General features: G+C 34.1%; 1 protein-coding gene and 1 non-coding gene across 4 annotated transcripts in view; both read right to left on the bottom strand.

Moving 5' to 3' along the window:
- The window catches only part of IBTK (inhibitor of Bruton tyrosine kinase), an 82,375-nt gene that overhangs the window by 18,351 nt on the left and 39,562 nt on the right, over nucleotides 1-24,462 (bottom strand). For 2 of the 3 annotated variants that reach the window (XM_012468852.2, XM_012468854.2), the window contains exons 14-25: nucleotides 24,061-24,143; nucleotides 23,938-23,975; nucleotides 23,046-23,142; nucleotides 16,760-16,861; nucleotides 14,429-14,546; nucleotides 13,377-13,437; nucleotides 12,211-12,332; nucleotides 11,776-11,888; nucleotides 7,958-8,106; nucleotides 6,095-6,258; nucleotides 3,372-3,464; nucleotides 2,651-2,794 (exon numbers count right to left, since the gene is read on the bottom strand). In XM_012468852.2, the coding sequence (XP_012324275.2) occupies nucleotides 2,651-2,794; nucleotides 3,372-3,464; nucleotides 6,095-6,258; nucleotides 7,958-8,106; nucleotides 11,776-11,888; nucleotides 12,211-12,332; nucleotides 13,377-13,437; nucleotides 14,429-14,546; nucleotides 16,760-16,861; nucleotides 23,046-23,142; nucleotides 23,938-23,975; nucleotides 24,061-24,143 (1,284 nt within the window). The remainder of the gene's footprint in view (nucleotides 1-2,650; nucleotides 2,795-3,371; nucleotides 3,465-6,094; nucleotides 6,259-7,957; nucleotides 8,107-11,775; nucleotides 11,889-12,210; nucleotides 12,333-13,376; nucleotides 13,438-14,428; nucleotides 14,547-16,759; nucleotides 16,862-23,045; nucleotides 23,143-23,937; nucleotides 23,976-24,060; nucleotides 24,144-24,462) is intronic. The other variant, XM_012468853.2, reaches the window with a different exon arrangement.
- On the bottom strand, nucleotides 22,574-22,676 carry LOC135268494 (U6 spliceosomal RNA). Its single transcript, XR_010336809.1, has one exon. It is a non-coding gene; the product is annotated as a U6 spliceosomal RNA (small nuclear RNA).

The following is a 24,462-nucleotide window of genomic DNA, read 5'->3' as shown; positions in this document are numbered from 1 at the left end:
GTATTCTACTATAAAAATAAACTAATTTATCCATTTACTGCTAATAGACATCTAGATTGTTTTTGGTTTGGGCTACTACAAATAATAAATTATCAACATTCTTATACATGTTGTGCAGTACATAGCTGCATATATTTCTGTTGGGTATATACTAAAGAGTGAAAATGCCTACAGAGTACAGAGATCTTCAACATCAGAATGTTAAAGGGCATACTACAGAAAAAGGTATCAACAACAAATGAAACTCTTGATAAGGATTTTAATGGTTGAAACAAAGTCACGCAAATGTTCCAGAAAGTAGAATTGGAAGGCATATATGTGGGCAATAGAAAAGAAAAAGTGTAGTGCCTCATACCTGTAATTCCAGCACTTTGTGAGGCTGGGCAAGTAGATCACTTGAGGTCAGGAGTTCGAGACCAGCCTGGCTAACATGGTGAAACCATGTTTCTACTGAAAATACAAAAATTAGCCGGGTATGGTGGCGAGCACCTGTAATCCCAACTATTCAGGAGGCTGAGGCAGAAGAATCACTTGAACCTGGGATGCGGAGGTTGCAGTGAACCGAGATTGCACCACGGCACTCAAACGTGAATAACAGAGTGAGACTCCATCTCATAAATATAAAAAGTAAAAAATTTAAAGAAGCCCAGGAGGATCAGTATCTGACTAATGTGATTTGTAGAGAAAACAGTGAAGAGGAAAAGTATCAAAGTAATATTAGCATTACACAGGATTTTCCTAGAACTTAAAGACATGCTGTTGCCAATTAAAAGAGCCCAAGTATCCAGCATGTATCAAAAAACACCAGTATTATGATATATTACTGTAAAATCTCAGAACAGTAGAGATAAAGAAAAGACCTTATAAACTTTCAGGGAAAAAAAAAGGTGGAGAAGAAAACAAGAGGTAACATAAGAAGATTTAGGAATTAAATGACACTGAATAAATTCTCCAAATGATTTCCAATTTAGAATCCTGTTCTCATCTATCAGTCAATAATGAAGGCTAGAATAAAAACCTTTTCATGAATATACGAGCTCCAAAAAGATGTCCTATACATCCTTTATCAGAAACCTACTAGAATTGTGCTACATCAAAACAAGGAGTGTATCAAGAAAGAGAATGCCACAGGATCAAGAAAACTGGGGATCAAACACTGGAGAGAAGGGAAGAAAATCTGCAGGATGACAATTAAAGAAAATCTCAAGATGACAGATATTCAGCACGCCTGGAAAAGACCCAATTCAGATCACATAAGAACACAGGACTCTAAGGAATATGCCTCCAAAACACTAAATGAAACAACTTTGACTCATTTACTTTTTGCTTAAAGAAAGTGATTGATGCCATGATTACAGCTATATTACCATGCCCAAAGAAGCTTTATCATGAGCTAATTCTCTCAAACTTCAATTTAGTACTTGATAGTTGTTCCAATAACTTTTCCCCCTTTTTGGTCTTTCCATACTTTTGTTTAGAGAAAGCACAACTCAGTGTTGCAGCAGTCACACCATAAACCATACAAGGGTAATGGCCAAATCTGTCTTATTTATTGCCTTATCATCAGAAACTAGCACAGTCCCTAACATTTAGAAGGTAACAAGTACTGATAAATTTTAAAATTCTGCTAAGCTCATCTTCTCAAGTTTTACCCTCTTTTCTCTTTCCCTTGGGTGTTCCTACCTCTTATTTTACTTTCTTTTTCAGTGACCATGCTTTGGACCTATTAGTAGCCATAACAGGCACTGATTTAGTTCCATTGGCAACACTTAGAATAAAATTATTTGCCACTTTCTTCAAAATAATTAACATTTTAATTGAGAAAAATATTCCTTCTTACGAACAAAATAAGGTGGCCTTAGAAATACTGAAGGGCTTCCCCTAAACCATGGGTAGCTGCCAAGATCCTCCCCAAACGTTGTGAGAGAAAGAGAGTTCTACTGATCTTTTCATAAGGCTTCACACTCTTCGTGTACTTCTCCAGTATTGGTTTCCAGATATTTTAAAATACAAAGAAAAGGAAGGATGGAAGAAAAGCTGGAGTACAACCTATTCTACACATCTCAAAATTATATTCTGAATTCTTTGGAGAATATTCCGATTAATGTTACCTCTACATGTAAATTCTAACGGAGAAAATGTAAACACAACGTTAATAAGATGGGTGTTTTAAAAAGTGAAAAAGAACAAACTATGTTTATAACCATGCAAAGATATTTATGGAGCATGCAAAAGGACAAAAAAATTAGCATAGCATAAATAAAATTATCTTTTTATATGTGTCTGACATATTTAATTTCTTATAAAAAATGAAAAAATAAATTTTAAATCATTTTAGCAAGAAAATTTAATTAGAATATCAAGAAGAAACTGTATCTATATATGAAAAATATATCCACAGTTTGATGTGTATGATGATGTATGTCATCATGATGTGTATGTCAAAACACCCCAAATCAACAGAAAATAAACAACAACAAAAAAGTTTTTGTTTCCCAAGTTTCAATTTTTAACTTAAAAACAAAAGGGGAGGTGAAGTATTTGAAAAGACTTTAGAAATACTGGGGTTGGGAAGGAACTCAAAAGTCAATAACTACCTTAAAAGTGAATATACAGATCTATATTAATTTTAATAAAAATAAGAGCATACCATGCATTCACTGGTTTGGGGGCTTTTGAAGGAGTGGTTAACACTGTTTCCATGCTATTCATTCCTGAATTGTTTTCCTTGGAAGTCAATGCAATCATTTTTCGTTGCTTCTGAGAAAGTTTAACTCCATGAGAGACTGTTTTGCTAGAAATTAAATGAAACCAATTAGTTTCAGTGGTTTCTTCTGAGAAAGTTTAATTCCATGAGAAATCATTTTGCTAGAAATTAAGTCAATTAACATTAACTTCTGCTTTATAAAGGTTACTGGTAATAATAATGTTTTCTATTTATTTGATGTTATTTTACCATTATTGCATTAAAATGCTCACAAGTTTCAACAATGAAAATATCAGTTTATACTAACAATGATCAAGCAATAGCTACATATGAGACCTCCAACATATCATCAATTTCAAGAAGAATTTGCACCACAAGCCTTAACTCTTTGGCTTTCATAGCCAATAGTCTACAATAATCATTTTAGAGTCAGGTTTCTGGGATGTAATACTGCATTCTACAAGAGCTGGCCTATCAACTCTACTCCATCTTTAGAACATAATTAAGAAATAATATTATGGAGGCTAAATTGCTCAGAAAAGGATGTATAATTAACCATAACATCAAATGCAGAAAAAAAAAATAGGAAACATACAATAAGTCTTTCCAATTCTTAGGGTAAAAATATAACATGATATGATCTTTTTTAATTTTTTTAACCAACCCTAAATTTGACTTTGGTGTAGCTCCACATTTTTGTCTACTTTCTTCTATTTCCATGATGGTTCTGAGATCCACAACAGGAGGGCTGACAGGACTAAAAGACATAAAAGGTTACTTTGCAAAGTATTCATTTACCTATAAAGTCCAACCCCCAACTTCACTGAAACTACAAGTGGTATGTAAGATTAATTATAAGAGTATAGTTTAGATTTATCAGCTGTGGGCCAACTTCAAAAAGGATTTTTGAGTAAAAGCTACTTTAATATACATACATATAAATATCAACTAATATATATCCAAAGTCATAATGTTAAGTGATATAGCACATATAACAGCTAATATATATCCAAAGTCATAATGTTATGATATAACTGAAATTCCTATATTAAAGAAAACATTTTTTTAAGTGAAGCAATAGAAAGATTCTTAACTAAATCAGGTAGAACTCACCAAAGTTCTAACTAAATTTTTACCTTTAGGTTGAATAATAAGGCTTGAAAATTACATTCTTTCCTTTCTATTTTTAATGAACAAAACTCATACTGCTGTTTAATATTAACAAAAACAAACATTTAATAGAAAAATTGGGGGATACTAAACAATATTGGAGACACACCATAGGGAGTTATACCATAATAAGGAAAAAATTCTACAATCTTTAGAATTAGATGATTTCTGGCCAAGCATGGTGGCTCACACTTGTAATCCTAGCACTTTGGGAGGCCAAGGTGGGTGAATCACCTAAGGTCAGGAGTTCAAGACCAGCCTGGCAAACATAGTGAAACCCCACCACTACTAAAAATACAAAAATTAGTTGGGAGTGGTGGCAGGCGCCTGTAATCCCAGATACTTAGGAGGCTGAGGCAGGAGAATTGCTTCAACCTAGGAGGCAGAGATTGCAGTGAGCTGAGATTGCAACACTGCACTATAACGTGGGCAACAAGGGCAAAACTCCACCTTAAAAAAAAAAAAAAGAAATACATGATTTTTTACCTAAATGAAATCTACACTATGGATAAAAATAAGTCAGTCAGGTGCAGTGGCTCTTGCTGTAATCCCAGAACTTTGGTAGGTCGAGGCAGGTGGATCATGAGGTCAAGAGTTTCAAACCAGTCTGGCCAAGGAGTTCGAGACTAGTCTGGCCAACATGGTAAAACTCCGTCTCTACTAAAAATACAAAAATTTGCCAGGTACAGTTGCACGTGCCTATAGTCCCAGCTACTCGGGAGGTTGTGGCAGGAGAATCACTTGAACCCGGGAGGCGGAGATTGTAATGAGCCAAGATTGTGCCACTGCACTCCAGCCTGGGCAACAGAGAGTGACTCCATCTCAAAAAAACAACAAAAAAAAGTCATATTATTTCACATTAAAAGGTAACCTGTTTCCTGTACTTCTTTTTCATCAAAAAGAAATTCTACTTATTATTTATGCTAGGAAATACTTCAGAAGGAATGTAGAAATGTTTGTGTATATGTTAATATTGAGAATGTTTATTGCATATTGCTAAGCATTTTGTCAATAAGCATAATACCAAAATAGCCAGTCTATCTTTTGCTACCAAGCTATTTTTAAAATATGTTTAACAAAATATCCTAACATTAGCAATCAGAAGATGCTTCCAGATGTTCCCACATATTAAATATGCACCAATAAGGGTACTTAGGCAAAAAAAAATTGAAACAATTTCTGAACTAAACTTTAAACCATGAAGCACGTAAAATGGAACATCATAATCTTTGTTCCAACTCTGCAAAACGTGCCCTATTTCAAAAGAATTACATAAATAGTCCAGATGATAATATAATCCATAAGTCAATTAACAGTTTTAGACCTTATCAACCATAGCAGCATATAAACATGAAGCACAAGCTCAAATATTTTGAAAGAACACTACATTCTAATTATATCTACTCTTTCATTTGACTTTTCTTTTTTCTTTTTTTGAGATGGAGTCTTGCTCTGTCGCCCAGGCTGGAGTGCAGTGGCACAATCTGGGCTCACTGCAACCTCCGCCTCCTGGGTTCAAATGATTCTTCCACCTCAGCCTCCCGAGTAGCTGAGATTACAAGTGCACACCACCAGGCCTGGATAGTTTTTTGTACTTTAGTAGAGATGGGGTTTCACCATGTTGCCCAGGCTGGTCTCGAAGTCCTGAGCTCAGGCAATCTGCCCACCTTGGCCTCCCAAAGTGCTAGGATTACAGGTATGAGCTACCTCGCCCGGCCTTCAATTAACTTTTCTAAATAAAAGAAAAATATATATAAAACATAGGCAAGTTAAAAGGACTATATAACATCAAATTAATATCCTCTGAAAATTAACTGTGAATAGTTACATGTTTTTTGTGAAATTTTAAATACCCCTTCACATGCTATAAGAGATAAAGTCTATCACTGACAAAATGGTCTTCCTGTGTAGCATTTTTAACCAATATATATTATCTAGGAAATAACTGCTGATATTAAGTTTCTCTCTATATATATGTAAAATACGGTATTTGCTACTATTCACTGATGATAATACAAAGGCAACTAAATTTTGCCTGGGGTTGAGGGGGAAGCCTATTATAGCTGGTTAGCAATTTGTAGGCATTTAGGCAATTTTCTGTGCATGAGAAATTTATATTAATATTTCTTAAATGTTCACCATTGAAATTTTTAATTGGATTAAAAATGAACGATTATTTCTCAAATTAACAGTTACAGAATAAAATGAAAATCCTACCTGAAAGAACCAGCAACCCAACTGGCAGAGTTGGTAGTATCAATTCTGTTACTGGGAATGGGCTGTGCAGCAGATATTTTAAGTATTGGTGACTTTTCCCATGGTTTTAAATCTTCCCTAGAATACACAGATGATGTACCATTAACATATGGTTTGACTTTCGCCTGGGGAGAGAAAAAATAAATAGAAAAAGGTTAACAGGCACCTAGTACAGTAACTAACACATAGCTGGTACTTAATAAATGCTAGTTACATTACAGTGAAGAGTAAAATCTTATGACAATAAACCATCTAGTATTTCCAAATCATGTTCTTCTACAGTTTTGTGCCTTAGCCAACTCTCAAATCACATTACTGACTATAACTGAATTATTATGAGCTTTGAGAATAATTTTTAGGGAAACCAGTTTGTGTATTAAATCTCTACAGAAATAGTAAACATGTAATATATAGAAGTTGTACAATAAGACACAAAGCAGTAATTTTAAAATTAATATCCATGGCTTGAGTATGAAACAAAATGAAAGTTTTTTATAAAAGTCATATAATTCATTCTGATGTAAAGTACGGTGAATAAAACTAAAGTCAAATAATACTGACATCTCAAAAGGAACCCTAAAACTATTACTATTATAACAGGTCAAGGAAGTTATTAAAATGGTATTTCCACTGCCAGGATAGATTCTTCTATTATTGCAAATCATTCACAATAAGCCCTTAGCCTTCCTTTAAACCTCAATTGTCTTACAGACCAACTTAGTGTGAATATAAATTGCCCCCAAACTTCCATCCTACATTTAAAAAACAAAAAATAAATCCTGGCCAGTCACCGTTGCTCATGCCTATAATGCTGACACTCTAGGAGGCTGAGGTGGGTGGATTGCTTGAGCCCAGAAGTTTAAGACCAGCCTCAGCAACATAACAAAACCCCATCTCTACTAAAACTACAAAAAAATTAGCTGGACGTGGTGGTGCATGCCTGTAATCCTAGCTACTCTGGAGGCTGAGGTGAGAGAATCACTTGAGCCGGGAAATCAAAGCTGCAGTGAGCTGATACTATACCACTGTACTCCAGCCTGGGCAACTAGAGTAAGACTCTGTCTTAAAAAAAAAAGGAATCAAATCAATCCTTGATGACTAGAAGACTCTAAAAAGAAGGGGTAAATTTCTGTTGTCTCATGAATTCCTAGAAGTTCCAATATGTTTTGTGGATGGGTAGGAGTTATGGAAAAGTGACTCTATCTCTATTAAGTTACACATTTTTTAATTAAGTTAAATTTAATTTATTTTATTTATTTAAGTTATTTAATTTATTTAAGTGAAATTTAATTAATTAACAACTATGGAATCAAATTTTAAGGAGTGTCTAAGAAATGCCCTCCCCAGAGTTGATCAGCCTAGGAATCCTGCAGCTTATTGTGCTAGACTAGGAGAAGAACTCAATCATTTCCAAATTGTTTTGCTCCAGTTAATACCCTGAAGGAAAGAGTCTGGAAAATTTGAAAGTAGGCTTATTTTCAAAACCATTTTTAACTGATGCTAACTGACATTTCACAAGATAAATTTCAATAATTTAGCTACAAATTTTTTTTCAATGTCTGTACAGTTATATTTTATATCAACATTATATTTTAGTTGCAGAAAGATTAGAAATAACACTATAAAGGGCTCAAAATTGCCATTAAAATCTATAAAACTAGAAATGCTACGCAAATTTAAGAAAACTAACACTATATTGTGTGATTCTTATATACCAACCTGGAGACTGTTTTAAAACTAAAGCAAAAATAAGGAAATATTAAAGATAAGCTATCTATAAACCTAAGAACTGAAGATAAGGAGGTAGTGCTTTAAAAAACAAACCTCAATCTTATCTGAATGAAATCCTGCTGTAAAATCAGGAGACTGTAAATCTCTAGGACTACCCACTCCTGCATAGCTTCCTTCAGAGTCTGATGTCAGTAGCTCTGGAAGAGATTCCATAGAATTGGTCTTACCAGCCTTTAAGAATCCTAAAACATGAAATTAAAAGAAATGTAAACACACATGCATTAAACATATATGCATTACATTCAGTAAACCAAACAGAGCACTAAAAGCTTTCATCTACCTAGATTTAATAACATTCAAATTATATTGATGGTACAAAAATCTTAATAATTCAAATTACCTGGAGAAAGAAATCAGTTTAAGTGAAAAACTGAAATGGAGGAGATTTTAAAACAACAGTTTTATTCATTACAATCACATACTAATTGTGTAATGAACCTGAGAAAGATAGTTCTTTGGGATCTGCTTTAAAAAGTGATTGAAAACATTCTTGTCCTCAATTATTAAAGTCCAGACCTCTCCCCTTTCCCTTTCTCATCTGCCTCTTGGTACAGTGGTCCCTGCACCCATCATTCTGTGTGGGAGGAAATCTGTGGCCTTTCTGTCTCTCACTTAGCCGCTGACTGCTGGCTCCTGCAGAGGCTCCTGCAGAAGATGACTGTGGCTGGTTTGAGTGTTTTTCCCTGAAATCTCTGGTGACTGAGAGCTCACTTGAAGCAAGAGGGTTGTTGTGAAATCTATATATCATTTCTTCTCTTAGGCAAGCTAAATGCCTGTCCCCATGCCACACTTGGTATCCAGGTTCAAACTTTTGCTTAGAGTCAGGTGTTCATTTCCACACATTTCAAATTTATTAGAATCTAGATGAAGTACCAAAATAAGATAAAATAAAGATGTTATCTAAGTTGTAACTAAAAGGTGTATAACTGATTTAAAAATAAAACCTACCATCTCTTATACATTCAGGTAAGTGTTTTTCACTTTAAAGTAAATCACCTTAACAAGCTAAATGTTTCTTTTATTGTTATCACTGCGATTTGGAAAGAACATTAAAAAAATTTTTTTCCACACAATCTTTTTGAATATTTTTATATTTTTAAATATATTTTATACTTTTTTGGCAAATTTTCATCTAAGAGAATACATCTAATTTTAGAATACTCTCAAAAGTCAGTTAGGTTAGAAATAAATCCAGAAATAAAGAAGACGATTAATGTGGCCAACAATTACTTCTGGTCAAACACAGTTTCACAGAACGTTGTTTGTCTAACTTTAAGATCAACACAAATGTTAAGCTTTTATGCAACCCTCTTTGATGAAATTGGCCTCATACTCAAATTTTCTTCCTTAACAGGTCTTTTTGGAGTCCAGTTAAATTTAACCTTTCAGTTATCTTTGACTACAGATAACTTCACCATAAAAAGAACAGTACACCAGAAAAACATGGACCTGGAATTAGGAGAACACATTTTCACTACTTAAATCACTTATGTTTTCTGCATTTGTTTCCTTAGATTTAAAGTAAGGGACATAAATTATTTCATGTCTCTTCTAGCTCTGAAATTCCAAGATTCTAACGTATATGGTAACAATAACATTATTTAAAACAAACCAAGGCCGGGCGCGGTGGCTCAAGGCTGTAATCCCAGCACTTTGGGAGGCCGAGGCGGGCGGATCACGAGGTCAAGAGATCGAGACCGTCCTGGTCAACATGGTGAAACCCTGTCTCTACTAATACAAAAAATTAGCTGGGCATGGTGACGCGTGCCTGTAATCCCAGCTACTCAGGAGGCTGAGGCAGGAGAATTGCCTGAACCCAGGAGGCGGAGGTTGCGGTGAGCCGAGATCGCGCCATTGCACTCCAGCCTGGGTAACGAGCGAAACTCCGCCTCAAAAAAAAAAAAAAAAAAAAAAAAAAAAAAACCAAATATCTGCTTTTCCATAAGTCGTTTAGGTGACTGTCTTTCAAGACTGGCTATCCATTATTCATCCTTCATCAATCCACCCTTGCCTCCTTCTAAAGACTAAAGGTAATTCATACAACAGAGAAAACAAAATCACAGAATTTTAAATTTAGAAAAATCCTAAGATATGCCTCTAGGTCTCCTGATTGCCATTTCCAGTGCTTCATAAATAAATTTTAGGCATAGTATCTATCCTTTTTATATCGTTATGTTATCTAAAACTATTCTTCATATTATTCGTTTGAGTTTTAGTGAACATATCAAGCACTTCTGAAGCATCTCAGTAACACATATTAAAAAAAAAATCCTTCTTCTTTGCCCTCTAACAGCTTTTTTTTCCAAAGGGACACAAAACAATGTACTCTTCTACTTTTCAAAGTTGTTTGTATATCACTGATTGACTATGAAGTACTGTTAGTAGAAACTGTACTAGGTTATGTCTTAGTGCTACAGACAAGAGTAACCTACCATTTCTGAAAGCCATATTGTAGTCTCATTATTTTATAGTCATATTTCATGTTTTATCTAAAGAAACTATTTAAAATGTATATAGTTTAATCTAGATCAGATGAATCTAGAATGTGAGACAGTCTGTAACACAATTGACCTGACCTTTCGGAAAAGAGAAAGCAAGAAACAAAAACGTACAAGGATACTATACTAGCTAAAAAAAACTAAAGAGATACTAATAAGCAAAGATAATATGAACCTTTACAAAATACTAGCTTTTTTGTTAATGGTAAAACAAAATAGACCATAAAAACATTTGTAAACAATTAGGAAAATCTGGATATGGAGTGTAATACTAGTTAACCCTAATAATATCAACTGTCTTAGGTATGATAATGGTACTGTAGTTGTGGTTGTGTCGAAGAGTATTCCCATCTAAAAAGATTCATATTCAAGTATTCAGGGGAAAAGTATCATGTCTACAACTTATTCCAAGTGAAACAATTTTTTTTCAAGTCTCTGTATTAACGAGTGTGTGTGTTTGTGTATGTGTCTGTGTGTGTGTAACACACGGAAGAAAGAAGCAGCAGCAAGCAACAACGAGTCTGCAAGAAAACGCAAATATGATGAGAAGTTAACAATAAATCTGAATAAAATGTACATAGGTATTCATGGTATTTTTCTTTCATCTTTTCAGTAAGTTAAATATTTTCAAAACGAAAAAACTGGGGAAAAATATTTTAGCAAAACTATGTAACCTGGCCTTTACTTTCTAACAGGCTCACATAATGTCTAAATATATTTTATATTCTACTACCAGATTATAAACCCCTTATGCATATGAATGGCATCTTACTTGGAGCAATGACATATTTAAATTGAATCAACATGCTAATAGTTATCTCCGTCATATTCTGTCAACCTCTAAACCCTTATGCCGCCCAAGAAAGAGTGGTCTTTCTAAGAACAAATCTCATCCAGTCACACACCCTATTTTAAAAATTCAGCAGCAGCCACCCATGGCCTTTAGAATAAAAAACAAATTTCTCAGTTTGACAAATAAGACCCTCCAAAATATGACCCTATCCAACCTATCTCCTATACTGAACTGTATGCACAAGGAATGTGCAACTCTTTCTCTCGATACTAAGCTTGGGAATATGGCCCCCTTTGCTTAATACATTTATCTGCCTCCTTTTCTTAGATAACTTCATTCTTCAAGCCCCAGCTCAGCATTACTTTCCTCTAAGAGGACTTGTTTGGGTGCCTCTTTTGTGCTCCCAGAGCAAACTTCAATTGGAATGCTTATCATAATACACTATCACTTTTGGTACCTCCATAAGGACTGTTTTCTATTTCAGTACCCCCAGCACATGGCATATATGAATAGAGACATAGAAGATTAGAACTGGAAATATGTGCTCATTTTCCACGAACCTGTAGATGATGGACTCTGAATAATATCTGAAAGGTTATAACCTCCAGAACTATCTGAACGTTTTCGTGGCTTCTTTTTAGCTTTTGTTTTTGCCTTCTTGAACATAGTTTCCCTAGGAAAAAACAAACATAATTTCAGCAGAGTTTAGGGAGGTAACTAAGAGAAATGTACTTATTTAACCCAACGGCTACTTTGTTTTTTATCTTTATACTTTAAATTTGATAGTCCTACAGATATTAGTTACGTATTTACTTTCTATTATACTAAGGTTAAGAATAAACATAAATACCTATTTCTTATATCAGAATTTCTCAATTTCATCTTCCAATATCAATACAAAAGTGTCACATGTCCAAGATGGGAGTGAAGGAACACAATGGAGATAAGAAGGAAGAAAAGGAGGAAAAGAAAAAAAAAGAGAGAACAGAGCTTACGAATAATTTTGTTCCATATTTATTTCTTCTTTCAAAAAGGTATCTCCATCTTCTACTTCCAAATAGCTAATATCTGGTCCATCTTGATATGGTGTAATGACCCTTCTATCCATTGCTGGAATCTGCAGAATTGAAAATGTCACTTTTCAAATATAAAATCTATGAATTTTTCTTTTTTGGACAGATGGGGCTCTTGCCATGTTGGCCAGGCTAGTCTGGAACACCTGGTCTCAAGCAAACCTCCCGCCTTGGCCTCCCAAAATGCTGAGATTACAGGCATAAGTCACCACACCCAGCCTAAAGATGTTTTTGTAAGATATTCCATTTTTAATATGAAAATATTTTAGATTTTCTATTTATAGATTTCTATTAATATTTAACAGAAAAGCCTTGAATATTCAATAACTTCCTAAATTTACAAGAGGGGGTTGAATTTTGATTCAATTCAATAAAAACTTTATTCCATAAGTCTGGTAAAAAAAGAAACTTGAGAAAAAGTTTCACTTTATTATTAAACATAGATTAATCCATTTCTTAGGGATCATATGAGTTCCTGTTTTTGCACTGTCCTGACCTTTGGTAAATAACAAAAGACTCACTCTGAAGCTTTCAGTAACTTCACTTATAAAGAAATTAATAGGCTGGGCGCAGTGGCTCACACCTGTAATCCCAGCACTTTGGGAGGCCGAGATGGGTGGATCACAAGGTCAAGAGATCGAGACCATTCTGGTCAACATGGTGAAACCCCGTCTTTACTAAAAATACAAAAATTAGCTGGGCATGGTGGCACATGCCTGTAGTCTCGGCTACTCGGGAGGCTGAGGCAGGAGAATTGCTTGAACCCAGGAGGCGGAGGTTGCAGTGAGCCGAGATTGCGCCATTGCACTCCAGCCTGGGTAACAAGAGCGAAACTCCGTCTCAAAAAAAAAAAAAAAAAAAAAGAAATTAATAAATATTAACTTTATTATTAAGTATCTTTAATTTTGATTATCATACTTATCAGTGAGATCTGTAAAGGAATCCTATATCCTCAGTTATAAAAGATCCTAACGTCATTAGGAAATAAGTCACTAGAAAATTATTCCATTGATAAGTCTGATCTAATATACTGCTCATCTGCTAAAGCTGGTAATATACCCACAAAAATCTTAAAACATAAACCTTACCATTTTTCGGTAAAACTCAGAAAGATCCTTCAAAACACCATCACTTAAAACATCAAAAGACCTAAAATATAGGATACAAAATTCTATCTTAAAACTCAAGTGACTTAATACCTGTCAAGATGTTTACATATGTAGTTATTTCATATTGCCAAATAAGTAACAAAGTTATTTTTTAAGCATTATATATACCAGTTTTTTGGAAATAGATGTAGTTATACATTACATATTTCAAATACACAGCAAAGCAAACATATTACACAACTATCTTGAATAAAACTCAAGCAACTCGTTTTTGTGTGTGTATGTAATAGAGTCACTCTGTCACCCAGGCTTGAGTCCAATGGTGTAACCTCAGCTCACTGCAACCTCTGCCTCCCAAGTTCAAGTGATTCTCCTGCCTCAGCCTCCCAAGTAGCTGAGACTACAGGTATATACTACCACGCCCGGCTACTTTTTTTGTTTGTATTAGAGACAGGGTTTTGCCATGTTGGCCAGCCTGGTACCTACCTCAGCCTCCCAAAGTGTTGGGATTACAGGCATAAGCCACCACACCAAGCCTCAAGCAACTGTTATGAATAAATGTACAAAGAATCTTTTCTACTTCATAGAGTTTTCATAAAAATTAACTAAATTAACCTGTGTAATGCTTTTAGAATACTGTCTAGCACATAGTTAATAGTCATTACTATTGAAATAAAATGTAAAAATAAACTAGACAATGAAGCCTTAAAAGAAAACTGACACCAGGAACTCTAATCTCAAAATTTCTGGGTTTTCATGTTCTCATCAATGACTTTACAATAAGTATAAGATTTTGATCTTATATTTAAAAATATATAAATTCATTTCATTTAAAAGATCACTGTTAACATTTCAAAAGTTTTCAATAACTCTAATTTTAAAATGTATATAACTTCTAAATCATCAGCATTTATCAAGTTCTTTCCATCCACGTAAACATCATTATTCACATTTAAATCACTAATAATATCTGCTTTTATATATAAATATCCGATTTTGCAACAACGATACAACATATGCACCTCACCTACCTTGCTTCAAGTAAAGCTGCCATATTCAATCCTATAAATTGTAAACATGACAGTTTCAACTGTTTTGCATTATACATTGCTGCAAATTCCAGGAGCATAGCAGCATTTTTCAGGGTAACTACAAAGAAAGAAAAGATTTGCAAAATTAGATGAAAAGCATGTTACTATAGCAAACTAAAATACATTTATGCCTAAAGCTGTAAGATTTGAACATTTAGAACAAAGGAAAAAAATATGTTCTTGTCAAAAATAAGTTAATACTGGGGCAAATATATAACTCTTCTATCCCAGTATGCCAAAGTAATTTCAAAACATTGGCTATGAGGAAAAATAAGCTAACACACAAGAATATTCTAAGCAAAACAAAACACAGAAAGGGCATAGTGCCACCCAAAAGAAAAGATACAAAAACTGACAATCTTCCACCTAACATTTTCTGAATATTTTTAAAAAGCTTTCATTAATGAACAATTTTCCTTTTCATTTACATAGCAGTTATTCCTCTTCCATAAAACTAAAATATATAAAATTAAGAAAAACTGATGAGATAATTCTATAAAATATATTATCTATCAGAACGTATGTGGGTATTTATGTAAGTATATAAATATATACATATTTTGAAAATATGTACATCAAAGTCTTACAGTATTTTTCATGCCAGTGAAAAATCTGATACACTATGCAAAAGATTCTGGATTTAGTTACAATCCTAGTAACATTATATACAAAGTACTCATTTTCCTAGAGACTCTCCCAGAATATTCTACCTACATAATAGGTAACTTTCAGCTTCCTGTTCTCTCCACTATTTTTCTTACTTACTCTATCAGTACCAGCCAATAGAGGAACACAGCTGTTTTCTATATCTGGCTTCTTGCATTTCTTTTTCTTTCTCCCCTGTAATTCTGCGAAAAGTTGCAACTGCAGTCAATAATGGTCTCTGCCTCACTCCTGACTAACCTATATATTCAACTAATGATGAACACAGAAATGGAAGAAATAATAAAAATTAGATCATACAAAAACTTCTTTAGAGTTGTTCATTTGGGAACAAGTGTCCATATATTCCTAATAATCAGAAACCAAAAGAGGTGGCAGCCTCCTTTTCCTAGGTTCTAGGAACATCAAGGAATTAATAAAGGCAACTGTGCAGCCATGAAAGAACATCAAAGAAGAAGGCCAGGAAAGCCAACTGTACAAGTGTAAAATATCACCTACATGTATACCTTATACCTGTTGTATGCTGTATCCTTTATTTTAGAATATTTTTCTTTTCTTGCTTAAAAGATCAGGGCTGTTGTTCTCTTTTTAATAATCAAGAAGACGGTCTACAGTGCTCAAGAAAAGTAAAAACAAAAAAACAAAAAAAAGCTAAAGCCAAGACAAACTCCTAGCAAGTACGAATTAGAAAAAATTGTCAGGAATTCCCTTCACACTTCCTAAAGTAGCAATGAAGCAGAACACATATAAGATTTGAAAGCCAAAAAAGCTATCATGTGGAAGCTAAGGAAAGTTAACCTTTATTCTAGAGTAAGCAATAATAAATATGTAAACAGGGGAAGACATAATACCTCCTACAGAAAACATAAAGAAACAGAAGAAGACGGGAAAAAGAGCATTTAAAATACTACTGTGACACTACACAGAAGGAACAGATAACAGGGACCTCAACTGCATAGTGACAGTGAGAACCCAAAGGTAGGCAAAACATGGCCAACATAGTTAAGAGGAATCAGTTTTGACAGATGAATGAATTTGAGTGTCAGGGCCAAAATAACAAATAAAAACTAATTTTGGATTTCAAAGTAGAGTGTTCAGGAGGTCAGCCATGAAATTAACTAAAATAATGAAAGAGCAAGAAAGAAGAGTTCAAGAAAAAAAGAGATGTGCTTTGTTCAGATATGTAATAGGAAAGTTGCATTTAAAAAAATCACTGCAAATAATAGGCCAGGCACAGTGGCTCCTGCCTGCAATCCCAGCACTTTGGGAGCCCAAGGCAGGTGGATCACGAGGTCAGGAATTCAAGACAAGCCTGACCAACATGGTAAAACCCCATCTCTATTAAAAACATAAAAATTATTTGACACCATCTTTATTATTAAAGGTTTTATGACATTTCAATAAAAATATTACATTTTAATTCTAAGTCATATATATTTTCACATATTTCTAAAATAAGAATTCATTTCCAAATGATGGCATGTAATAATTTACATACTTTGGCAGGTTTTCTTGGTACCAAAAAAATGGTCTATTTTACCATAAGTGGAATCATAAAGTCAATAAAGTACAGTAATCCTTGATGAACCTGAAAACATAATTACTCACGTTTTTCAGTTAATGCTACTTCACAAATCTCTTTCAATCGCTTTATAAGAAGTTGGTCAGCCACCACAAGAACACTACAAATAAAATCTACATTTTGAGATTCTAAAAAAAGAAAACAAACATCAGTCTTTATTTCCTTGTAAACATTATACCTAGAAAAAAAATTTGAAGTAATTAAGACACTAGAAAAGAGATTTAAGATTATTTTTTAAATGTTGAAAGGGCAACTATAATAAAAAGTAAATATATCAAAATATATTTCTAATTTTTAAGTAGAAAGCTGACAAAATTACACCAAAATGTCTTGGCTCACACCAGGACCATAAAATGGCCAACTTAAATTGATTATTTCAGTCTAGAAGGCTACTAGAATGCCTGACTTGTTTATAATCTCTCATGTTGTTAGAAAAACACTTCTCAAACTAATACAAAGAGGGAAAAGTCACATCTCAGCATCACACTTCAACAACATATATAGGGTGGAGAAATAATATTCTCATGCTTTCTTATTTAAAACAAAATTTGTCATCTAAGGGTACTTTTTTGTAACTACAGGAGTTACTTAATTTAAAACAACTTTCTTGGTCCAGGCACGGTGGCTCATGCCTGTAATCCCAGCACTATGGGAGGCAAAGGCAGGAGGATCACTTGAGACCAAGAGTTAGAGACCAGCATGCCAACATGGAGAACATGTCTCTACTAAAAATACAAATATTAGCTGGGCATGGTGGCACATGCCTGTAGTCCTAGCTACTCGGGAGGCTGAGGCATGAGAATTGCTTGAACATGGGAGGCAGAGGTTGCAATGAGGCAAGATCTTGCCACTGCACTCTAGCCTGGGTGAAAGAGCGAGGCTCCATCTCAAAAAAATAAAAAATAAAACAACTTTCTGGGTCCTAAGTTCTGCCCCTGAGCCACTGCCAGAATAACAACATAAATTGAAAGAAAAAAATAACAACAGAGGACAAGAAAGGAAAAAACGATTAAGAAGAAAAAAATCTGAAATAGAAAACAGCTTTAAAATATGAAGAAAGGAAAAAGTCACTAGGAATGACAGACTAAGAGCTTTTAATACTCTCCTCTAAAAAAACAATGAGACAACTGTGGAAAATTGTCATAATCAACTTTTTCAGAATTCTGGAAATCAGCCAAAAGCTTGCAATAATCTAGGAAGTGTTTATGTAAGAAAAGTAGTTAAACTTCTGTAAGAACAGTGGAATTTGGGACACTGCAGCCTTTCCTATTCAGATACTCCTCTCCCCTTCTCCACAGCAGTACTGAAAATCAACAGCTCCACAATCACAGGGAATCACATTGACAGCTGAGTAGTCACAGAAGGAGACAGAACAGTTATAGAGCAACAGTATCCTTATTTGACCTGTCTGCTAGTTTCCTGAAAATCCCACTAGAATCCTTATCTTTATTTGACCTGACTCAAAGCTTGCCCAGTGAGAACGCCTTTTATCTGGGGGCAAACAATTAGCAATAGGTAAAGTAAAGATATCAAATTAGTGATCAAAAAAGTTCCTACAAAGAATAATCCAGGACCAGATGACTTAATTGGTTAATCCGACTGAATAAAGATGAATAATACAACTGATGAATTAATACAAGATGAATTAATATAATTCTCCACAAACTCTTCAAAAAGTAGAAGATAAAGAACACTTTCCAACTCAGATAAGGAGGCCAATATTATGCTGATGTTAAGAACAGACAGGGGCATCACCGGAAAACTAAACCTATACCCCTTACAATTAAAGATGCAAAAATCCTCAACAAAATGCTAAGAAACTGAATCCAGTGACATATAAAAAGAAATTATGCAACACGACCCAGCAGAATAAATCCAAAATGAAAGGATGATTCAATATACAAAAAATCAATCAATATAATACACAAAAATAAGTATAATAAACACGTGACCAAAAGGAAAGAAAACAAGCATCATTCTTTAGTTCTTTGAAACTTAAGAAACAGAAAAACATTTGACAAAAATTGCACACCCTTTTGTGATTAAAAACACTCAATAAACCAGGAATAGCAATACTCTTCCTCAACCTGATAAATGGCAACTACAAAAAACCCACAGGTAACATCCTAATTAATGGTAAAAGACTAAATGCTCGCTGGGCTTGGTGGCGCGTGCCTGTAGTCCCAGCTATTCGGGAGGCTGAGGCTGGAGGATCTCTTGAGTCCAGGAGTTCTGGGCTGTAGTGTGCTATGCCGATCAGGTGTCCGCACTAAGTTTGGCATCAATATGGAGGGGTGAACCGGCCCAGGTCAGAAACGGAGCAGGTCAAAACTCCTGTGCTAATCAGTAGTGGGATTGTGCCTGTGAATAGCCACTGCACTCCAGCCTGGGCAACATAGCGAGACCCTGTCTCTTAAAAAAAAAAAGAGAGAGAGACTAAATCCTTTTTCCTAAGATCAGAAACAAGGCAAGGATGACCACTGTTGCCACTTCTAGTCAACAAAGTACTAGAGATTCATCTAAACAGGGCAATTAAGCGAGAAAAAGAAATAAGGCACACCCAGATTGGAGAGGTGTAAGTAAAACCATTTCTATTTATAGAAGACATGACTTTGCATATAGAAAATCCTAAGGAATCCACTAAAAAAACTACTAGAATTAGTGAACAAGTTCAGCAAGGTTTCAGGATACAAGATCAATATACAAAAATCAATTGTAATTCTAAACACTAGCAAAGGACAATCCAAAAATAAAATTTTTTTTTAAATTTCCATTTAAAATAGTATTAAAAATTCTTAATAATTCTTAACTAAGAAAAAGCAAGGCTTAAACACTGAAAACTACAAAAATCATTGAAAGAAATTAAAGACTTAAATAGACGTAAATAAATGGAAAGACAGCTAGTGTTAATGGATTATAAGACTTAAATTTAAAATAGCAGTAATTCTCAAGTTGATCTACAAATTGAATGTGATTCACACTAAAATCCCAGCTGCCTTTATTGCAGAAATTGGCAAACTAATCTTAAACTTCACATGAAAATGCAAAAAATCCAAAATAGCCAATACAATCTTGAAATCACAGAAAATAGGAGAACTCCCATTTCTCAGTTTCACAACTTATAACACAGAAATGGTAATCATAAAGTGCTGTACTGGCATAAAGAGAGTTCAGTGAAACAGAATTGAAGAGTATAGAAATAAAACTTATTTGTCAGTTGATTTTTTACAAAGGTGCTAAAACAATTCAATGGGAAAATAAATGTCTTTTCAACAAATGGTGCTGAAAAAATAGGATATACAGATGTAAAAGAATAAACTTGGACCCATAACTCACAACAAATACAAAAATTAACTTAATGAGAATGGGTAGTTACTAGAGGTCAGGGGATTAGGGTAATGGGGAGATATTGGTCAAAGAGTCTAAGATGAATGAATAAGTTCTGGAAACCTTATAGACAGCATGGCAACTACACTTATAATAATGTACTGCACACTTGAGATATGCTGAAAGACTAGATCTTAAGTACACTCACCACAAAACAAAAAAGGTAATTATATGAGGTGATGGATATGTTAATTAGCTTGATTGTGGTAATCATCTCTCTCTCTATATATATAATATATATTTTATATATATTATATATATGAAGTGTATATATCAAAATTATATATAGTAACAATGTAAACGTGGTGCTTTGATATATATCTGATATATATATTTGACACATATTATATATCAAAGCACCACATTACACATTGTTACTATACATAATTTTTACTTATGAATTATACCTTAATAAGACTGGGGGAAATATTAACTCAAAATGGACCAAAGACCTACAAGTGAGAGACAGAACTATAAAACTCCTAGAAGAAAACATATAAGGTAATCATCATGACCTTGGATTTGACAACGAATTCCTAGATATGACTCTAAAAACATAAATAACAAATAAATATAGATAACTTGGACATCATCATAGGCCTGTAGTCCCAGGACTTTGGAAGCCTGAGGCAGTAGGATCACTTGAGCCCAGGAGTTCCAGACCAGTCCAGGCAATATAGGGAGGCTCTGTCTCTACAAAAAATTTTCATAAATTAACCAGGCATGACAGTGCACACCTGTAGTCCCAGCTACTTGGGAGGCTGAGGTGGAAGGGTCACTTGAGCCCAGGAGGCCAAGGCTGCAGTGAGCCATGACCACACCACTGCACTCCAGCTTGGCCAACAGAGCAAGACCCTATCTCAAAAATAAAATAAAAATAAAAGATTTTGTGTTTTAAAGACACTACCAAGAAAATGAAAACAGCTCCGAGAAGGAGAGAAAATTTTTGCAAATCATATATCCTATAAGGGACTAATATCCAGAATATATAAAGAACTCTTGCAACATCACAAAAAGACAAATAACTGAGAAAAAAAGTAACCAAATAATGTATTCATCCAAAGATGCATAAATGACCAAAAAGCATATGAAAAGATGTTCAACGTCATCAGTCATTAACAAAATACAAATCAAAACCACAACAGTGCATGACTTCACATCCATTAGGATGGCTATAATAAAAAAGGTTAATATTAATAAGTGTTGACAAGGATGTGGAGAAACTGGAAACCTCACACTGTTAGTGGTAAAGTTAAAAGGTACAGCCAGCCACTGTGCAGTTTGGCAGTTCCTAAAAAATTAAACATATGACCCAGCATTTCCACTTCTAGGTATACGACCAAGAGAAATGAAAACATAGGCCCACACTAAAATTTGAGCATGAGTATTCATAGCAGCATGATTCCTAATAGCTAAAAGGTAAAAACAACCCAAACATACATCAACTGATGAATAAATGTGTTATATCCACACAATAAATACTATTTGGCAATAAAAAATAATGAAGTGTTAGTGCCTGCTACAACATAGATAAATTTTAAAAACATTGTACTTAAGGAAAATAAGTTAAATACAAAAGGTCACATGTTGTTTGATTATATTTCTATGAATTGTCCAGAACAGGTAAATCCATAGAGACAGAAAACAGAAAAGGGGTATTCCAGGGACTGGAGATGAGACAGAGTGGGAACTGTCTGCTAATGAGTACAAGGTTTCTTTCTGCGGTGATGAAAATGTTCTAGAATTATATAGTGATGATAGTTGCACAAGTTTTTAAATATACTAAAAACTACTTATTGTATGCTTTAAAAGTTATGTTTTATGCTGCAAATAATTTCTCAATTTTTAAAAAGAAACAGAGAAAAACATATCAATGTCTCAGTTATCTTACTCTCAAGTACACAAATCTTCAGAAATCTTGTCCTCATTAAACTCTATCTCCTTTACAAGACTACCCAGATTTCCTAGGCAGACTCAGAGGCTAGCTTCTTAAAAATGCATCTGCTTTTTAGAGGATTACTCTGTTGGATTATATTTGTTTTCTTATATATTTGTCTTCTCCACTAGATTGAGTTTCTTGAAAACAGAAAGAGGTCTCTTCACTTTTTTAAAATCCCCAATATACAGCTGGGGTTAAAAAAACTAATGGAATATGACAGAACACCTAGTATCATTCCAATGACTAAACATGCCTTGTAACTAAAACTTAGCGTTTTGCCTAACAAAGTATATAAATGACCTCTCTTCATAAATTCTGGTACAATTTTTAATCTCCTTCACTCTCAAGATGTGTAACCATAAAGGGAAAAAATAGGTAAGAAAGAACTTATGTATAAGTATTTGTTGAAACCATCCCTGTTGTCAACTCATTCATCTCCAGCATAGAAGTAGCTGGAAACTGAACTACTAAATCTAATTTCAACCATTACATACAATTCTTTTTTTTTTTTTTTTTTTTAATGAAACGCTTCACAAATTTGTGTGTCATCCTTGCACAGGGGCCATGCTAATCTTCTCTGTATTGTTCCAATTTTAGTATACTTGCTGCCGAAGCAAGCACTAATTCTCCAAGAGTTCATTTTCACATGGATAATGAAAACTTTTTCTGCTCCTTTACTATTAGCAATCATTCCTATTGCTTATTCTAAATTAAGCTTTATTGGCCAGGCACAGTGGCTCACACTGTAATCCTAGCAGTTTGGAAGGCTGAGGCAGAATAATCACTTGAGCCCAGGAGTTTGAGACCAGCCTGGACAACATAATAAGACCCTGGTCTCCACAAATAATAAAAAATAAATATTTTTAAAATTAAATAAATTCAGCCTTCAATGATGGTTTTTTCTAGTAGAAGTAAAGATTCATGTTGATTTTACCATTATTCCATTATATCTGAAATATCTACAATGTCCTAACTCTTATTAATACCTTTTATCACCACAGCTTCATCAGTATAGAGGTAGTCCAAAATAACTTTTAATATATCAGAATGTATTGGCATTTCCAGAGCTGCACAACTGGAAGCCTAAATAAAATAAGACAAAATAAAGTAAAATAATTCATTCTAAACAATAAAATATTATTACATACTAATTTGGGTTATTGGTACAAAACATCCTGAACAGGAAATCACATCAAATGCAAAAGAACATAAAATTTAAATCACATCAAATGCAAAAGAACATAAAATTTACAAAACACATGGCTAAAATAAGATTAAATTTAATTTTAAAACATAATATGAAAAAGGAACAAAAAAACTCAGAAAATAAGAAACACAGTGGTATTCCGAATACATTTCTAATAACGGACAAATTTTTATTTAAGCAGCCTCTTGACAATAGTTTTAAATTCTAAATGTTGCTATTTTCCAGCAGCCTCAAGCATAAATAAACTTTAATATAAATGAAAAACTGAGCTAAAATATCAAGTTCTGATTCTGAATTTCTTTACTACATAATTTCCACTAAATATAAAGAAACATAGGCCGGGCACGGCGGCTCAAGCCTGTAATCCCAGCACTTTGGGAGGCCAAGGCGGGTGGATCACGAGGTCAAGAGATCGAGACCATCCTGGTCAACATGGTGAAACCCCGTCTCTACTAATACAAAAAATTAGCTGGGCATGGTGGCGCGTGCCTGTAATCCCAGCTACTCAGGAGGCTGAGGCAGGAGAATTGCCTGAACCCAGGAGGCGGAGGTTGCGGTGAGCCGAGATCGCGCCATTGCACTCCAGCCTGGGTAACAAGAGCGAAACTCCGTCTCAGAAAAAAAAAAAGAAACATCGGTACCAACCTAGGTGATTTTTACTTAAATCTTACCTCGATCCATGAGCTACTCAGCATACTATGAAAATATTCTAAAAGAAAAAAAAGTTTAATGCAGTAAGAACAGTGAAACAATACTACAGCAAATAAATTAACAGCTTAAAAAAGTGCACCTACCAAGTCTAGCACAAAGAACACATTTATGACAAGGAAACTCCTTTCCATCCACTGATTTCATGGTCACATCACACAAATATGAACTGCAAGAAAATTTTTAATTGAAGCAAGATAAATTTCTTTACATATTTAATGAAGAAGATTATAGGATTTGGCTTGACTTTCAATTTTCTCTTAAAGGTGGGAGAAAATAAATACCTTCAGGAATACATACAATAAAACATTTTATCTTCCTCCACCTCAGGGAAAATAATAAGGGCCTTACAGTAAAGACAATATTTGAAAAGAGAGCTGAATACAAATATTCAAAAAGTATTTTTTCTGATTTTCCTTTTTTTTTTATTTCAGACAAACTGTTACTAATATAATACTAAGTGATACCATATTTAAGTCTCTGTAATT

This window comes from Aotus nancymaae, unplaced genomic scaffold, assembly GCF_030222135.1.
Source record: "Aotus nancymaae isolate 86718 unplaced genomic scaffold, 86718_ANA_hifiasm-v0.15.2.pri h1tg000040l, whole genome shotgun sequence".
Taxonomy (NCBI): domain Eukaryota; kingdom Metazoa; phylum Chordata; class Mammalia; order Primates; family Aotidae; genus Aotus; species Aotus nancymaae.
The sequence above is the reverse complement of the archived record's forward strand: the minus strand, read 5'-3'. Positions and strand labels throughout refer to the sequence as shown.